General features: G+C 31.6%; 1 protein-coding gene across 3 annotated transcripts in view; it reads right to left on the reverse strand.

Moving 5' to 3' along the window:
- Positions 1–15,112, reverse strand: part of NOVA1 (NOVA alternative splicing regulator 1) — a 151,732-nt gene that overhangs the window by 39,699 nt on the left and 96,921 nt on the right. For all 3 annotated transcript variants that reach the window (XM_045841279.1, XM_045841278.1, XM_045841280.1), the window contains exon 3: positions 2,320–2,486. In XM_045841279.1, the coding sequence (XP_045697235.1) occupies positions 2,320–2,486 (167 nt within the window). The remainder of the gene's footprint in view (positions 1–2,319; positions 2,487–15,112) is intronic.

Consider the following 15,112-nt stretch of genomic DNA (forward strand, 5'->3'; position numbering starts at 1 on the left):
TATTAAAAAAAATATATATATATAAACATCATATGAAATATATTTTTATCTATTTTAGTGGAAAGTAGTTTACACATAATTATTTTATCATGAATAATCAACATAATTTCTTCAGAAACAAAATCATGGTAATTTAAAATTATATACTTGGAATTCTATTTAGGGAATGATCCAGTAAAGTCTTTATCCAGTACAGGATACCTACAAATTTAGAGAGTCTTAAATTTACAGAATAAAAAATTCTGTTCATATAATATCTTAGAAATATGTTTGAGCTCTCTTCCAGATTTTTCAATTTTTACATTTGGAAAAAAAGTGTTTAAGTGTTAAATATATAGCCCTACTAGATTTAGTGTACTTGACTGATAAATCTTTTAAAATGATACACCTTTTCTTTCATACATTATTAATTACATGAAAATATTAAATAATCAACAATACTTTTAATTCCATGAGTATCTACAAGGCTTATAATGAATGTAAATATACAAAAGTAAACCAACATCTATTTTAACACTTATCTTGAATTTAAGTAATATTATCAGGAAAAGGCAAGTAAAAACAAACCAAACAATAAATTTTGGTTTTCATTAATCTGTAATGTTACTGGATATATGGTAGCCAATAAAACTGGAGTTTTAATACTAATTCAGAGACAATTATTTGATGGTACTAGCTACTTATTATTACAAAAATAATAAAAATGCATTCATATCACTGCCCTGTATATAGTGCCAGTGATATCACACTACTCAAACTATTGATACATTGTATGTTTTACTTTAAAAAAAAATCAAGCTGTTCAACGCATCTCTAAATGTTTGAACTTTCTCACAGCAGTTACAAAAGAAAAGGAAGACAGGCTGGATTAAGGCAAAGTCAAATAACCCTATGGATATGTCTGTAAATTCTTAGCCCCTGGTGATTTTAATCTTTAACCAAACTCCCAGTTTTAGAATCTAAATGGAGTGATATTATCACTTTCAAAGTATTAGTTTTAAAAAATATTCTATGTATTTACTAAGCATAGATAAAATAAAGATTCCAAAACTATAATGGCTATAAGAATAAAAGAATCTACTGATGTTTAGAGCTTCAAAATATTTATATTCTGCCATGTATAGACTAAAAGATACTTCCCCCCAAAATTGTGAAGGGTATACAAAAAAAGGGAAGCATTTTGACATTAACAAAGAGTATAAAATGAATGATTTTATATGGATAACAAATATTCATAATTTAAACATGAAAGAATTTTTTAAATGGTACTAGGAGAAAATAGAATTATTATCCTATTATTGTCTATTTGATAATTTCTACATTTGTATGTGTTTGGTCAGCCTTATATTTACCTATATATTGGTAAAACTATTAGATTCAGAACACTATTTAATTCTTTCAATTCAGAAACATGAAATTAATAATAAGCTACATTTCAATTTATTACAGTGAACATAAATATTCTGTAAATTAAATGTTCTGTGAATTAATGATGAATACATCCCCTCTGAAAACATAGTCTATTACCAGTATGATCACAAATTAATTGTTAATATAGAAGGGAAAGTGCAGAAACAATAATTATAAAGTATCAAATAAATTTTAGAATTTAAGTGAATTGATGGGGAAGAAACCACCTCATTTAATATTTTTTAAAATGTCATTTTTCTCCTACATGTCAGCCATTATACACTCTTAAAAACTCACATTGTCTTTTATCAAGTAAAAATTTTGTTACAGAAAATCCCACACATTAAAAATGAACATTGGCCCTTTATGACATATATGTGCTATATACAAGTTATACAGAATGTAATAGCTGAATTGTAACAACTGTTTTCTAGGCACAAAAGTATATTATACATATTTGTTGATAAAATTTTTGAACATGACAAATTAACAAAGCAGGAATATATATGCATAATAGAGTAAATATACTGAAGACTAATACTAAAAGTGATATTTGAAAATTTGAGCATATGGCTTCATTTCAATTTTTATACTTTATTTTAAAAGTAATATAATTTTAAATAGATTAAATTCCCATAAATTATCAAATTTATATCTATAAATCACAATAGAAATGAGTCACATAATTGCTTCTCAGTGGTAACATTAATAAACGAGTAATTCAATCAATCAAGCAAGCAATCAACTGATCAATCTAAGAGACTCTGATAGTCTTTAAATAGATAAATGACAACTTATTTGAATATGTATAGAAAAAAACTTTATATCCTAAGTCTATAAGGCTTCTTTCCTAAGGAATTCACACTATGCTGTGAATATTTCTCTTTGATTTCTCAACTAAACACTCACTTGTTTGATGCGGTCTGGATTAACGGTGGTCTGGGGTTGTAAAATGCTGACTGGTTCTGTCTTGGCCACATTTTGAGGCATTTCTCGAATTTTTTCTGCAATGAATCCATGAACTGCATTCAGTGCTTCAACAGTTCCCTGGATCAAGCACACTCGTTCAGTAGTACCTGTGGATAAAAAAGTAATTTTTAGAAAGGTTTCTTATTTTGTATTTTTTTTCAAAAAAGGTGTATCACAGGATATAGTAGTGACAATAATGTAAAATGTAGAACTCTAAATTAATTACAAATGTTACAATTGAACAAAATAGAATGTATACATATGCTTTTTGTAAAACTATTTTTTACTTTCTTTTCCTAATTGTCTCAAAAAGGGCCTTTGGATTCTAGTAGAGCCAGATAACCTTAGAAATTCTGAGAGTACCACTCACTCATTGTCGTAACAAATATGAGCACTTATAAAAGAACTTAAGGTTAGAAACTGGTAACACAAATGGAGACTTATGGACACAGCTTTCAAAGGGCACTCTTAAGGGCAAAAAACAAACATCAAGCCAGATAATGATAAGACAGTATGATGTGAAAAACAATGGAGAAACCTACATGGATAGCATACACAGATGGTCTAGAGTAAAAAGAACATTTAAATCAGTAGGTAGAGAGAATTTTGGAAAGTTTACATAGAAGGGAAATTTTGGAATTTCTACCACCCCATTCACTTACCCTGGTCTTCTTTTAATTATAGATTGCAATGCCACCACCTAACATTTGTTTACTTTTTACTTTACCACTAGAATGCAAACTCCAAATGATAGTGAATTAGCCCATTCTGTATGGTGTTGTAGGATCCCCAAAGCCTAGACAATCTCTGAACATTACAATAAATATCTACTGGATAAATACATTCATACTGCTTTTATTATGTAATTTTAATAATGAGATAATATCAAATAAAAGTCAAATGTAGTAAGTTTATGAAAGTTGAAGTCATAATTGAAAAAGATAATAGTATTTACTTCATATCTAGTGAATACAATGTAGACATATGGTGTGAGACATCACTAAAACAAAACTGGTTGGGTCTAACACACAGGTCTATCATCCATTTTATACTTTACAGATAAGCCTAGAGGCAATAAAAATAAATGATTAATTTTTGGAACTATCCTTATTCTCACTGTTGCAAACTGGTATTGAACTGTAATCTTTTCAGCATCCAAACATGACACATAAACTTACTTCTCAGAAATAAATAATACTTTACTAAACAGTAATCAAAAATATAAAAAATGTATTTTTAAACATTAAATATTTGTTTTTGAACTAACATGAAAACTTCTAATTCCTACCTATTTACATTCCCTTTCAGTGCTCGTTTCAAAAATTCTAAAGCCACCCTATATTTTTAAAGTATATTTTGATGGACAAAGTTGTGAAATCACAAATATTTGAACATATGGGGAATTTATGTTGTTTTAAGGATTAACTGCCGTATAACCATTTTTCTAGCAGTTTTAAATTTTAAAAGAATAGTAAAAGATTATCATTCTTACTGAAAAAAGACTTAGATAACAAAAACAAGAATTAAGAGCAGAAATGAAAGAATTATCATATGAATACAACTAATTTTTTATGTTTTAAATAATGGATACTTAAATCTATGAAAAACTAAGCTTCCTAATTGTACAAAATATTTCAATAGAGAGCAAGTATATCTTTCATTTGTAAGGATGGAAAGAATCTTTCCATAATGTGAGTTTAAAGGCTTAATATTTCTTACTTTTCCTAGTCAGCATTTTTCATCCTTGTTTATCTTGATGTACCACTGTGTTTCTTGGATAAAACAATCTCGTTTATAGAAATACTCTAGGGAGTCTTTACAATGTTATATTAATCGTTCAATAAACGGACAGAAAGGATGAGAACGCATCAATGCGGTTCATGCAAAGTGTTCTCACCTAAGTCAGCAAACTAAACCACCCGTAGATCAGAGGACATTCCTGCTCTTGGAGGAAACTACAGAGGGCTGGATATGCCAAAGAGAAAAGGAAATCAGTTGAACCACAACAGGAATTTTTAAAAAAATAAAAAATGGCAACATGTAACTAAAAAGATTATATAATCCATGTTGCTTTAAAATTCTAATTTAATAGAATGCATATCATATTATACAACAGCAATCCCAATACTGATGAGACTGTACACAGGTATTAGATGAAAATCACTGAGCCATTTAGAAATCATTGTTTAAAACTACACATCGCACAGCATGTATAAGACAATTTGAAGAGTTCATAGGTTCAAAGTTGTAGTACATATTCTTTGAAGATTGCATTATATCACTACTGTTAGAATTACTTTTAAAAACAAAAAGAAAGAGATTGTGTATCTCCGATGGGAATTGCTACAATCCTCAGAAAAGATGCTGTCATATTCTTTTACTGAACTCTAATGGCCTTTTCACTTAGATAACACAGAACTATAATTTTTAGAAAAAAGTCACAAAGAGGGAAGACTGTCAGGTATATGACCAAACTGTGTAACAAAAATGAGACTATAAATCATAAAAGTTGCTGTTTCTGTCATTTTAAAGGCCTTTAGGCTCCATTAGTGTCTAAACTAAACTGCCAGTTATCTATCATTTTATTTAACAGTAACATTTGCTTCTCTTTGCAATAGACTAGCAACGAAAGCTGAAAAAGTTACATAAAAATATTGCCCACATTTTTTATAATGTAAAGGTACAGGTATATAAGACACCATTAATTTAAAATTGTACTTTTAAGGGAGAGACTACACAAATTCGAACAGTAGGGCTAATGTCAAATTAGGCAGTGAAATTAAAATGGTTTTAAGTTTTGATTTCACATGAAATATCATCTAATGAAAATACATGTTTCTAAAATTAGTTACAATTATCAAGCAAATTCCATAGTAAGATTTAGATAGAAATTAGGTAAAATATATTCACCGTGTGCTACTATAGCCTTGTACGAGTTACAAAACTGTTCCTGCTCCTCCTCAGTTGTGCAGCAGACCCCATTCACTATCATTTACCAAGTACAGTTTCTACCAGTATGAGAGCTCTTTTTTGCATCATAATTTTTTGTTTCCCAGTAGATCATCTCATCAAGAGAAAAATACGTTATAATTTCTTCAATTTTTAAAGGCTCCTCTGTAAGACAGAATTAGAAAATTACCCCTTGGCAAACCATATAAATTAACTGATTTAAATAAAAACCATAAGCTGAAAGATTGATGAGAAATTCTCAATAAATAAAATGAGTCAGTCACCATCTGACTTCACTGATCAATATCAGCATGAGTAGAATGTGAAAATCTACTTTGGGCTTCTGGGTGTGATACAACATGAAGCACAGGGCACCAATTAAAAGGTGTGTCCCAAAATAGCCGAACCTAAAACCAACCAAATATTTACCTTGTATTACAGTTTACAACTAATACTGAAAACAGAGAAATAAATTTAATGCCACCATGAAGAAGCCAACATAACTGTGATAATCTGATTAGAACAAGGTATTAGATTGTATCAAAGAATTACTGTTAATTTTAACAGGTGTGATTATGACATCAGGTTGTATAAGAAAGTGCTATTTTTTTCTTAAAGATGAAAACTGAAGTATATACCGTTAAAATGACTGGGATTTGATTCAAAAGATTTCTAACAACAACAAAAATGAGATTGGTACACCCAGATCTTGATATTGTTGCTGTAAATGAAGTCTATAAAGGGTTCATTGTACTGTTTATTCTTTTACGTATATTTAAAATTTTCATAACAAAACATTTTAAAGCCCTCACTGATCTCATACCCTCATTAGTTACAGATCAATTTGCATATGCCTCAGAACGCCTTCTCTCTCTATATATGCAGACAGTTTCTACCGCCTCAAGATCCATTCCTTTTTTCTTACGTACACTGCAGTAAGGTTTTTGTCCCACTACGGCACTGAAACCATTAATCATAGCTGTACCTGGGTAAATCTAATCTTCACGTCTTTATGCTGTTTAATCCTTTCAGCAACATTTGACATAGTTGGCCATTTTGTTCTAAAAACACTTGACTTTCAAGAAACAACACTCTCCTGGTCTTCAATTTATTCAATTCATTTATTTGGCAAAAATGTATTGAGTCCCTACCCACTGTGAAGTACTATATTACAAGCTGAAGATATAGCAATAAAACAAAAAAATCCTGTACTTTCATGGAGTTCATATCTCATGTAGACAAACACTATACATAAAATAAAATATTTGGAAGATATGCAATCAGTGCTACCAAGAAACTTAGGGGACAATAACAGGATAAACAAAGATGAAAATAAAATTAAATAATGAAAGGAATCTTACATGTCATGTTCACTACTGTGTCCTCAATGCACATATTCAAGAAGTATTTTTTGAATAAAAGAATAACCCTCTAAGTCTAAATTTCTCCTCTCTGTATTAAGAACATTTTAGCCCTGGCTGGTGTGACTCAGTGGGTTGGGCATTGACCAGCAAAGCTAATGGCCACTGGTTTGATTCCTGGTCAGGGCACGTGAATGGTTGCAGGTCTGGTCACCAGTAAGGGCACATTTGAGAGGCAACCCATTGATGTTCTTCTCTTGCATTGATGTTTCTCTCCCTCTCTTTTTCCCTCCCTTCCCCCTCTCTAAGAATAATAAACAAACAAACAAACAAGTAAATAAATAACATATTAGATTTTAAGATCTTTTATGTATAAAATGTCCATAAAACTAGTAATCCTCTTTGGGTTTATAAAATCACTTAGATCTAATATATGCAAAATAAGATACATTTGGGGAAATAACTTCAAAAACTTGTTATAAATTACCATGGCTATAAAAAAGAATACTCAATGAAAAGAAACATACAGCAGAAATAATGAATAATTCAATTTTTTTTCTTCCCAGGATAGGAAAAAAATAGACCAACTTTAAAAATGTAATCTAACTCAGAATAAAATTTGAAAAAAAGGATAATTTTTGCTGTCCTCTCAAATATGCTCTAAAACTTTTTATATATCTGAGACCTATTTCAACCAGAATGAATCTAGTATAGAATAATGGGCATATACTAATGACTTGATCCACATTTTTCCAACTGTCAAATATAATGAAAATTAGTGAACTTTTTCCGAGGTAAGAAAATACATCAATATATACTCTTATTGAGATTATAACGCAGTGCCTTCTGATAAGAATGAAAGTATGTAAATCTTTAAGAAGTGTTAATGTCAACTGAGCAAGAAATTTTGTTGGATGAGTGACAGTGAAACATTTCAAAATGAAAAATTCCAAAAGTCCTAATAGAATGTTAATAATTACATGACAAACTATAGACATTTTGACCTCAAAAAGAACTGAGAGAGGCCTTTAGTAATGTAATAGGCAAAAACTAAGATTTAAAACAGAGCATGACATACAGAAAAATTTCACAGCAAGAAAACGGCTAGTTCTGTGTATTGTGTGCCATTGAGTCAGCTCCAAGTCCTGGTGACTCTATGGATGAGTGAGGCCTGCCATGGTCTGTCCTCAACAGCCCTGCTCAGCTCCTGTAGACTCTTGCCGTGGCTTCTTTTGGCTAATATTCTTCTGAATGAATGCAGCTTCTTTCTTTCAACATAACATTTAGTTTCTATCACTTTAAGAAATATCTCCCATTTTGTTACAAATTTTTAAGTACATTTAACATTTCCACAATTCATGGGCTCAATTATATATTTCTGGGCAGTAAGTAACATCGAGATTTCTTTGGGTCTGCTTATCCTTGCACCAATGGCACTCTGTGATTAGTGCATGTTCTATCAGTTTTCATATTCTTCCCCAACTCTCACTTATCCGTGCTGTTTGTTGGTATATTTGATTCTAGCAGCTCCCCTCTTTACTCTTACTTTGCTGCTTCTAGTCCTCAATGGCTTGATAATCAACTAAGCAAGGGTATTGAAACTATATAAACCACCAGCAAATAGGTTCCTAATGATAACTATAGGAAAGCTTGATCTTTGAAAAAGCTTTTCTTTTCCTGAATTTGAGGTTAGTGTCAATAGGTAAAACATTCCTTTAATGCCCTCTTAAGGTTTAAAACTATATGTAGGCATTTTTATTATTAAAACTAAAAAAGAGAGTTATCATTTTTAAATGAAGAAAGCAACTTGCAATTAGTATCTCACTATTTCCAATCTATAATCAAGGTAGGTTAATTACTTGTATGTCTTTGTGATTTAACAAAAGCATAAGCATTAGATCATTGGCTTTCCTTTAGTTTAACTTTTAAAAGTACAGAATATCAATTAATGATATCACATTATAATTTCATGGTTAGAAAGAACAAAATGTAAATTATTTTAAAGGTTGAGAATTACAGTAACAGCAATGATAAATTTAACATCAAACTTTTAAAAGATTCTAATGCTACAAATACATGTCTTTCTTTTAACGTATTACCTTTCAACAGATAACGTTACCGTTTCTTAAATATGTATCATCTGTAATAATCTACAGATGAGAAACCTCTATTCTTATTAATGCCTCTATAAACAGATGATTTACATGCATTTGTTAGGTTATATTTATTGATGTAATTTCATCAGTAAAAGACCCATTTAAAGGTATTTAGGGTAATTACATTAATAAAAGTCCCATTTATGAATATTTAAGGGTTTGCTAGGTATACAAATACAGCATTACATTCTTTCAGGGGAGAGTATGCTTTACCATTTTCAAAAAAATGAAGCCAGTTTAAAGGTCCCCTCTGAAGTTCACACCCACACATCCTTTCCCTTGACTTGGTTTCTTTCCATGTCCCTATATCCATAGGGAAAAGCTAACTTAACATTGTACACAATTTTATGTCTCATAATATTCTAAGTTGAGTGCTTTAAACAGTGATTATACTTTCTTATATAAACCACTTATGATTTACGAAAATACTTGTTATAATATACATATGTAATATATTAATATGATTAATGCATTATATAATTTATAATACTGTAAACTATTTAACACTTACAATAAGCAGGGCAGATAACATTATCTCCAATTTCAAAAACAGTTGATCAGGACACAACTAACAAATGCAGAAAGAAATAAAGTTTTGTCAAATACCGCATTCTTTGCATTACAACACATAACTTCTGAAAATGTAATGTCAGGTCAGCTACCAAATTGTATCCATTTCAGAAAGTCACATATGTTTCAGCTTAATGATGGAAAAATAATTTTCACCCAAGTTTGATCATTTAAAAAAAAATACACGGAGTCATATCCTTAACTTCACTTAACAGATTTATTCCAAAGTTGGCATAAAATAAATGAGTGACCCTTCTTTGCCAAGGACATACTACCAAATGAGATAGTTACTAACGGTGTGGGCTATTAGCAAATTTTTTAGAGTAAGCTTTCAGATCAACAAAAGCACTTAGGAAATGGCCACCAAAAGTAAGTTCAGTTTGTAATTGCAGCTTTCATACCATTTTGCAATTATGCACATTTGATAATGCTTCCTCCCACCCTATAATTATTACTAAGGGGAAAATACACTATCTCAAGGAGAGCCTTAAAAAAGAAATCATAGGAATTGACAACTCATGATAAAAGCAAAAATTGTTTTTGCTTTCCAGGTGATTAAATCTTTACACAATCATGTCTCTAGTTCTAAACTGTAAAAATTTGCAAAGCACCATTATAACATGCTTTAGTCCCAAGCTAAGCTAATATTTGAAGGCTTAGTCTCCATTTATAAAGCATGCTTTAACATTAAAGTATACTCAGTGAAGCCAAAATATACTTTTCAGAAAAATCTAAAAGTATTCATATTTTTTAAAATGTGTTAAAAAGGTGAATGGAGAATACAGCCAATAATACTGCAATGAGTGTGCACAGATGTTACTAGACTGTGTGGTGATCCCATTGTAAGATGTGTAACTACTGGATCGTTATGGTATACACCTGCAACTAATACGATACTGTATACCAACCATACTTAAATAAAAATAACTTCTTAAAAGTACTCATACTTTTTCAAAGAATTTAAAATGAGAGAATGGGAATCAGAGTAGGTGTCCAATTTTGAACTCATTCTCTGTCCCATGAATGGAAATGGCATACTCATTTCCTTTAAAATAGCCGTGCCCACAGAATAGCACTGGGAGCACAGAACACTACCTTTTGAAGAAGCTTCAAGTATGAAAGGAGAGATATCTGAAAATTCTGTGTAACAATGATAACTGCAGATACACACACATTCATTTAACATATATATTATTTCATTTATATAAGTTCATTTATATATATATTAATTCATTCCCAGTTTTTAAATTATGAGGTGATGCCAAAGGTCCTACCAAGTTATGATGATGACAAGTTTTCATTAATTTTTAGCACAGATCTATGCTAAATTCAGGATTACCACAATCCGAGTTCAGTCAATATTATTACCTTTTAACTTCCATCATATATTACAGAAATATGAAATTGCCATGACTACATTTCATTTAAAATTTAATTACATTTTTGTATGAATATATAAAATAGAATTCCTTACTTTGCCTCCATTCTCTGTGTCACCATTTTTGACACAGATTTTGATACTCTTAAATACCTGCATTAAGAAAAATGGCACTTGGAATTTTTGTAGCTATGCCTTATATAACAGGAATTCACTTGAAGAATTTTAGGAATTGTGTTTGGAAGCTGAAAAAACAGCTTGCAACAAATGTGATATCAAATTAAGCTAAAAAGCTCAGAAGTGAGACAAGCGGTGGCATGTATAGCTAATCAAAGCCATTCAAAGGTAAAGAGAAAACGTGTCACTTGACATGCAGCACGGTAACAAATCTGAGGAGTGCTGCCACTATACGCTGAGAGCAAGAAGATGAACATCGCTGCTGATAGCTTACTCCTGACATATAACACAAGCTATCACCTTTGGGACCCAATATAAATTAATGCATTAGCTAAGTTTAACCAGTGCCTTTATTCCATAATTTAAAAACAGAGTTATTAAAAAATAACCATCCTTATCCTGAGCCCATAAGTCCTATATGAAGGCAAGGCCCACATCTCCATAGAATGTAAGAGGGAGTCAGTGAATGATAACAAATGTCATACTGTTGATCACACACTCATTTACTGTACCAAATGAATGCAGAAGAAGCATGAAAAACTTTGACCCATTAACTTGCTGGGAGAAGGAATATTGAAAAGTAAATTTGTAAAGGTTGGAAAAATGATATAAATTTCAAAAGAATATGTAAGCTTTTACTTAAAATATTTTATTAAAATATTAATTTTGAGCAGCTTTATGTGTGCTGAACATAACATGCCAAAAATATTTTTAAATTGTGGGGAGTTATATAATTTGCTATTTAAATCATTTTTACGTGTACAATTCAGCAGCAATAATTGCATTTACAAGGTGTGCAAATATCACCACTATTTCCAACACTTTATCACTCCAAACAGAAAGTCTATAACCATTAAGGAAAAAAAAATCTCTATTCCAATTTCCCTTGTAAATTCCAATTTGTTCCTAAAAATTTGCTATTTTAGATATTTCATGTAAGTTGAATCACTCACTCTCCATTTGTCCTATTTTGTCTAGCTTACTTCACTTAATATAATATTTTCTTCATGCATAAATCAGAATTTTATTACTTCCTATAGCTGAATAATTTTCCATTTTATGAATATACCACATTTTTATTATCCAATCATCTGCTGATGAACACTTTGGTTGTTTCCACCTTTTGGCTATTGTGAATAATGGTGCAATGAACAGTAGTGTACAAGTATCTGCTTAGGTCCCTTTTTTCAAATCTCTTGGGTATATACATGTAAGTGAGACTGAGGGGTTATATGGTAATTCTATATGTAGCTTTTTGAGGAAGAGCTGTACCATTTTATATTTCCACCATTAATGCACACAGGTTCCATTTTTTCCACATGCTCACTAAAGTTATCATTTTCTTAATAAAAAAATCTTAATGGGGCTCAGGTGCAATTTTGGTTTACATTCCCTCAATGACTAATGATGAGTACCTTTTCACTGCTTACTGGCCATTTGTATATGTTATGTAAAGAAATGTGTATACACACCCTTTGGTTGTCCTTTTGTTGTTGAGTTCTAGGAGTTTTTTATACATTCTAGTTGTTAAAGCCTCATCATATGCATGATTTGCTAGTACCTTCAGATGTAAGGGTTTATTTCTAGACTTAATTATATTCCATTGATCTATACATCTATTCTTATATGTCACTACCACACTGTTTTGTCTTGATTACTATAGCATTGTAGTAATTTTTGAAATTGGAAAGTGAGTCCCTAACTTTGTTCTTTTTCAAGATTGCTTTGGCTATTTAGGACCTTTCATCAATTTCATATGAATATGAGAACTGGGTTTTCCATTCTTGAAAGAAAAAAAAGGCTGTTGAAATTTTAATAAGGATTTAATTAAATCTGTAGATTGGTCTGGTTAGTATTGATATCTTAACAATATTAAGTCTTCCTACTTATGAACACTGGATGATTTTCCATTTATTTAGGTCTTAAATCTTTCATCTTCTTGGTTAAATTTATTCCTATGTATTTTATTCTTTTAGACGCTGCTGCAAATGGAATTGCTTTCTTAATCTCCTTTTGGGATTGTTTCATTGCTGGTATATACAAACACACTGATTTTTGTGTGTTAATCTTATACCCTAAACTTTGCTGAATTTGTTTATTAGCCCTATTAGTTTCTGTGTAGATTTTTTGTTGTTTTCTATACACAGGATCTTGTCATATGCAAATTAGACATTTTTCTGTCTTTCCAATTTGGATACATTTTAAGAATTTTCCCTGTTCAATTATTTTGATTAGAACTACTGATAATAGTTGAACAGCGTGATGAAAGCAGGCATCTTTGTCTTGATCTTGATCATAGAGGAAAAGTTTTCAGTGTTTTACTCATAAGTGTGATGTTAACTGTGGGTTCCATAAATGTCCTTTCTTGAACTGGGAAAAATAGCAATATTTTATCAAGAAAGAAAATAAAAACCTAACACATCCTGCTAACCTATATTCTCCCTCTACATTGTATTTTTGCTATTAAAATGTTGCTAAAACATGCTGCAAATTATCTTATTTAAATAAATAGCCTCAGCATACAATAATATATTCAGAGAAGACTCGGAAGCTGAAGGTGAGGCTGAGCAGTTCTTCAAAGTTTCAATTCCTTGCTTAAAAATATTTTTGTATTCTCTCATATAAACAGACAATGGAGTATCTCATCACTTCATTTTTCCAACACGGAGTATTAAAGAATTATAAACTAAAAATGTCAGAATATATTAGAGTTACAGGGGTTACAGGTGAGATATGAAAATTGATACTACATCTAATAGTCTGACTACAGCTCAACAGGTCGCTACTTTTCAAGATTCTGTTATATTTCAAATTAAATTTAACTGACCTATTACATCCTTAGGTTTAAAAAAATATGTCTCCGAAAATGGCAACACTGTTTCTATAATGATTTTCCTTAATTCCAATCCTTGTTTCAGATAAGCCTCTCTCCTAGCTTTGTCTCTGTTATTCTTAATTATTACAATGCTATGAATAAAGCCTGTCAACTGGAAGAGTCCCAGGTTAGATGTTACCTGGATGTAACAGAGTGATTCCTTGTCAGAAATATTCATGCACCATCACAGGAATACATAACTCTCCATGGGCTTAAACCTCCTGACCCTCTGGATAGTCCTCTTGATTTCCGATCTACTTGAAGACAGATCCTTGGACTCCTGGTCATCCAATGGCCTCTGATCCGTGTGAGGACAGATGACTGGCTCTCTTCCATCCTCTGGCTTCCTTTCCTGTGGAAGGGATTTCTGGGTCTTTGGTTTGCTGTCCACTCTCTACAGTCTCTGGCCTCCTGCCCTGATTCATTATCCTGGCCCTGTGATTAAGTCCTTCAGTATGTGTCCTTTATTTAGTTCACTTGAGTCAACTGATCCCCTGACAAGTGGCTACCACAACACCTCAGTTTCTCACTACCCTTGCTCCTCCCCGCTCAAAGACCGCCACATCAGTTTAAGGAGAATAAAACAAAGGTCAGTGGTATCATACCTTTAAAATAGTAAGCTGGACTGTAAAGTAAACTGCCCATCTTCATACAAGATAACCATTCCTTATATTCCTACACACCTTAGTTACCAGCAGAAGTCTGAATCTCTTCAGTCATTATTACAGGCTCTGTCTCAGAACCTGACCTAATTCCCTAGCCTTCTCTGTGCCCCCTGTACACTTCCCTAAACCTCTTCATTGTGCCTCTGTTACCTCAGTTTCAACATAAGGTCCATATCCAAAACTTCTTTGATAAATGTTCCTTTCAGTTTCACCCCTTGAAAAAATTTCGCTGTAGTACTCTTAGGTCTTTATGACCCGGGAGCCCTCTCAACTGGGGCAGTTTTTCTCTCAAAACCAGGTATGCAGGGCCACAAACAGTTTAGATATTTTCCTTACTCTCTTTGCCATCACTTCTTATTCCTTCAAAGTTTTTGGAAACAAAGGCTACAGAGGAGTTTAGAGAGGTAGACGTAAATCAGAAAGTCTTCAGTCCACAAAGCATTACGACAGGGATACTGGTAAATTTTATCAATGAGGAAAAAAAAGCAAGTGGTGGCTAAAGAGGAGTTTAGAGAGGTAGACGTAAATCAGAAAGTCTTCAGTCCACAAGGCATTACAACAGGGATACTGGTAAATTTTATCAATGATGAAAAAATAGCAAG

Source organism: Phyllostomus hastatus, unplaced genomic scaffold (genome assembly GCF_019186645.2).
Source record: "Phyllostomus hastatus isolate PE091 unplaced genomic scaffold, TTU_PhHast_1.1 phas_contig_348, whole genome shotgun sequence".
Taxonomy (NCBI): domain Eukaryota; kingdom Metazoa; phylum Chordata; class Mammalia; order Chiroptera; family Phyllostomidae; genus Phyllostomus; species Phyllostomus hastatus.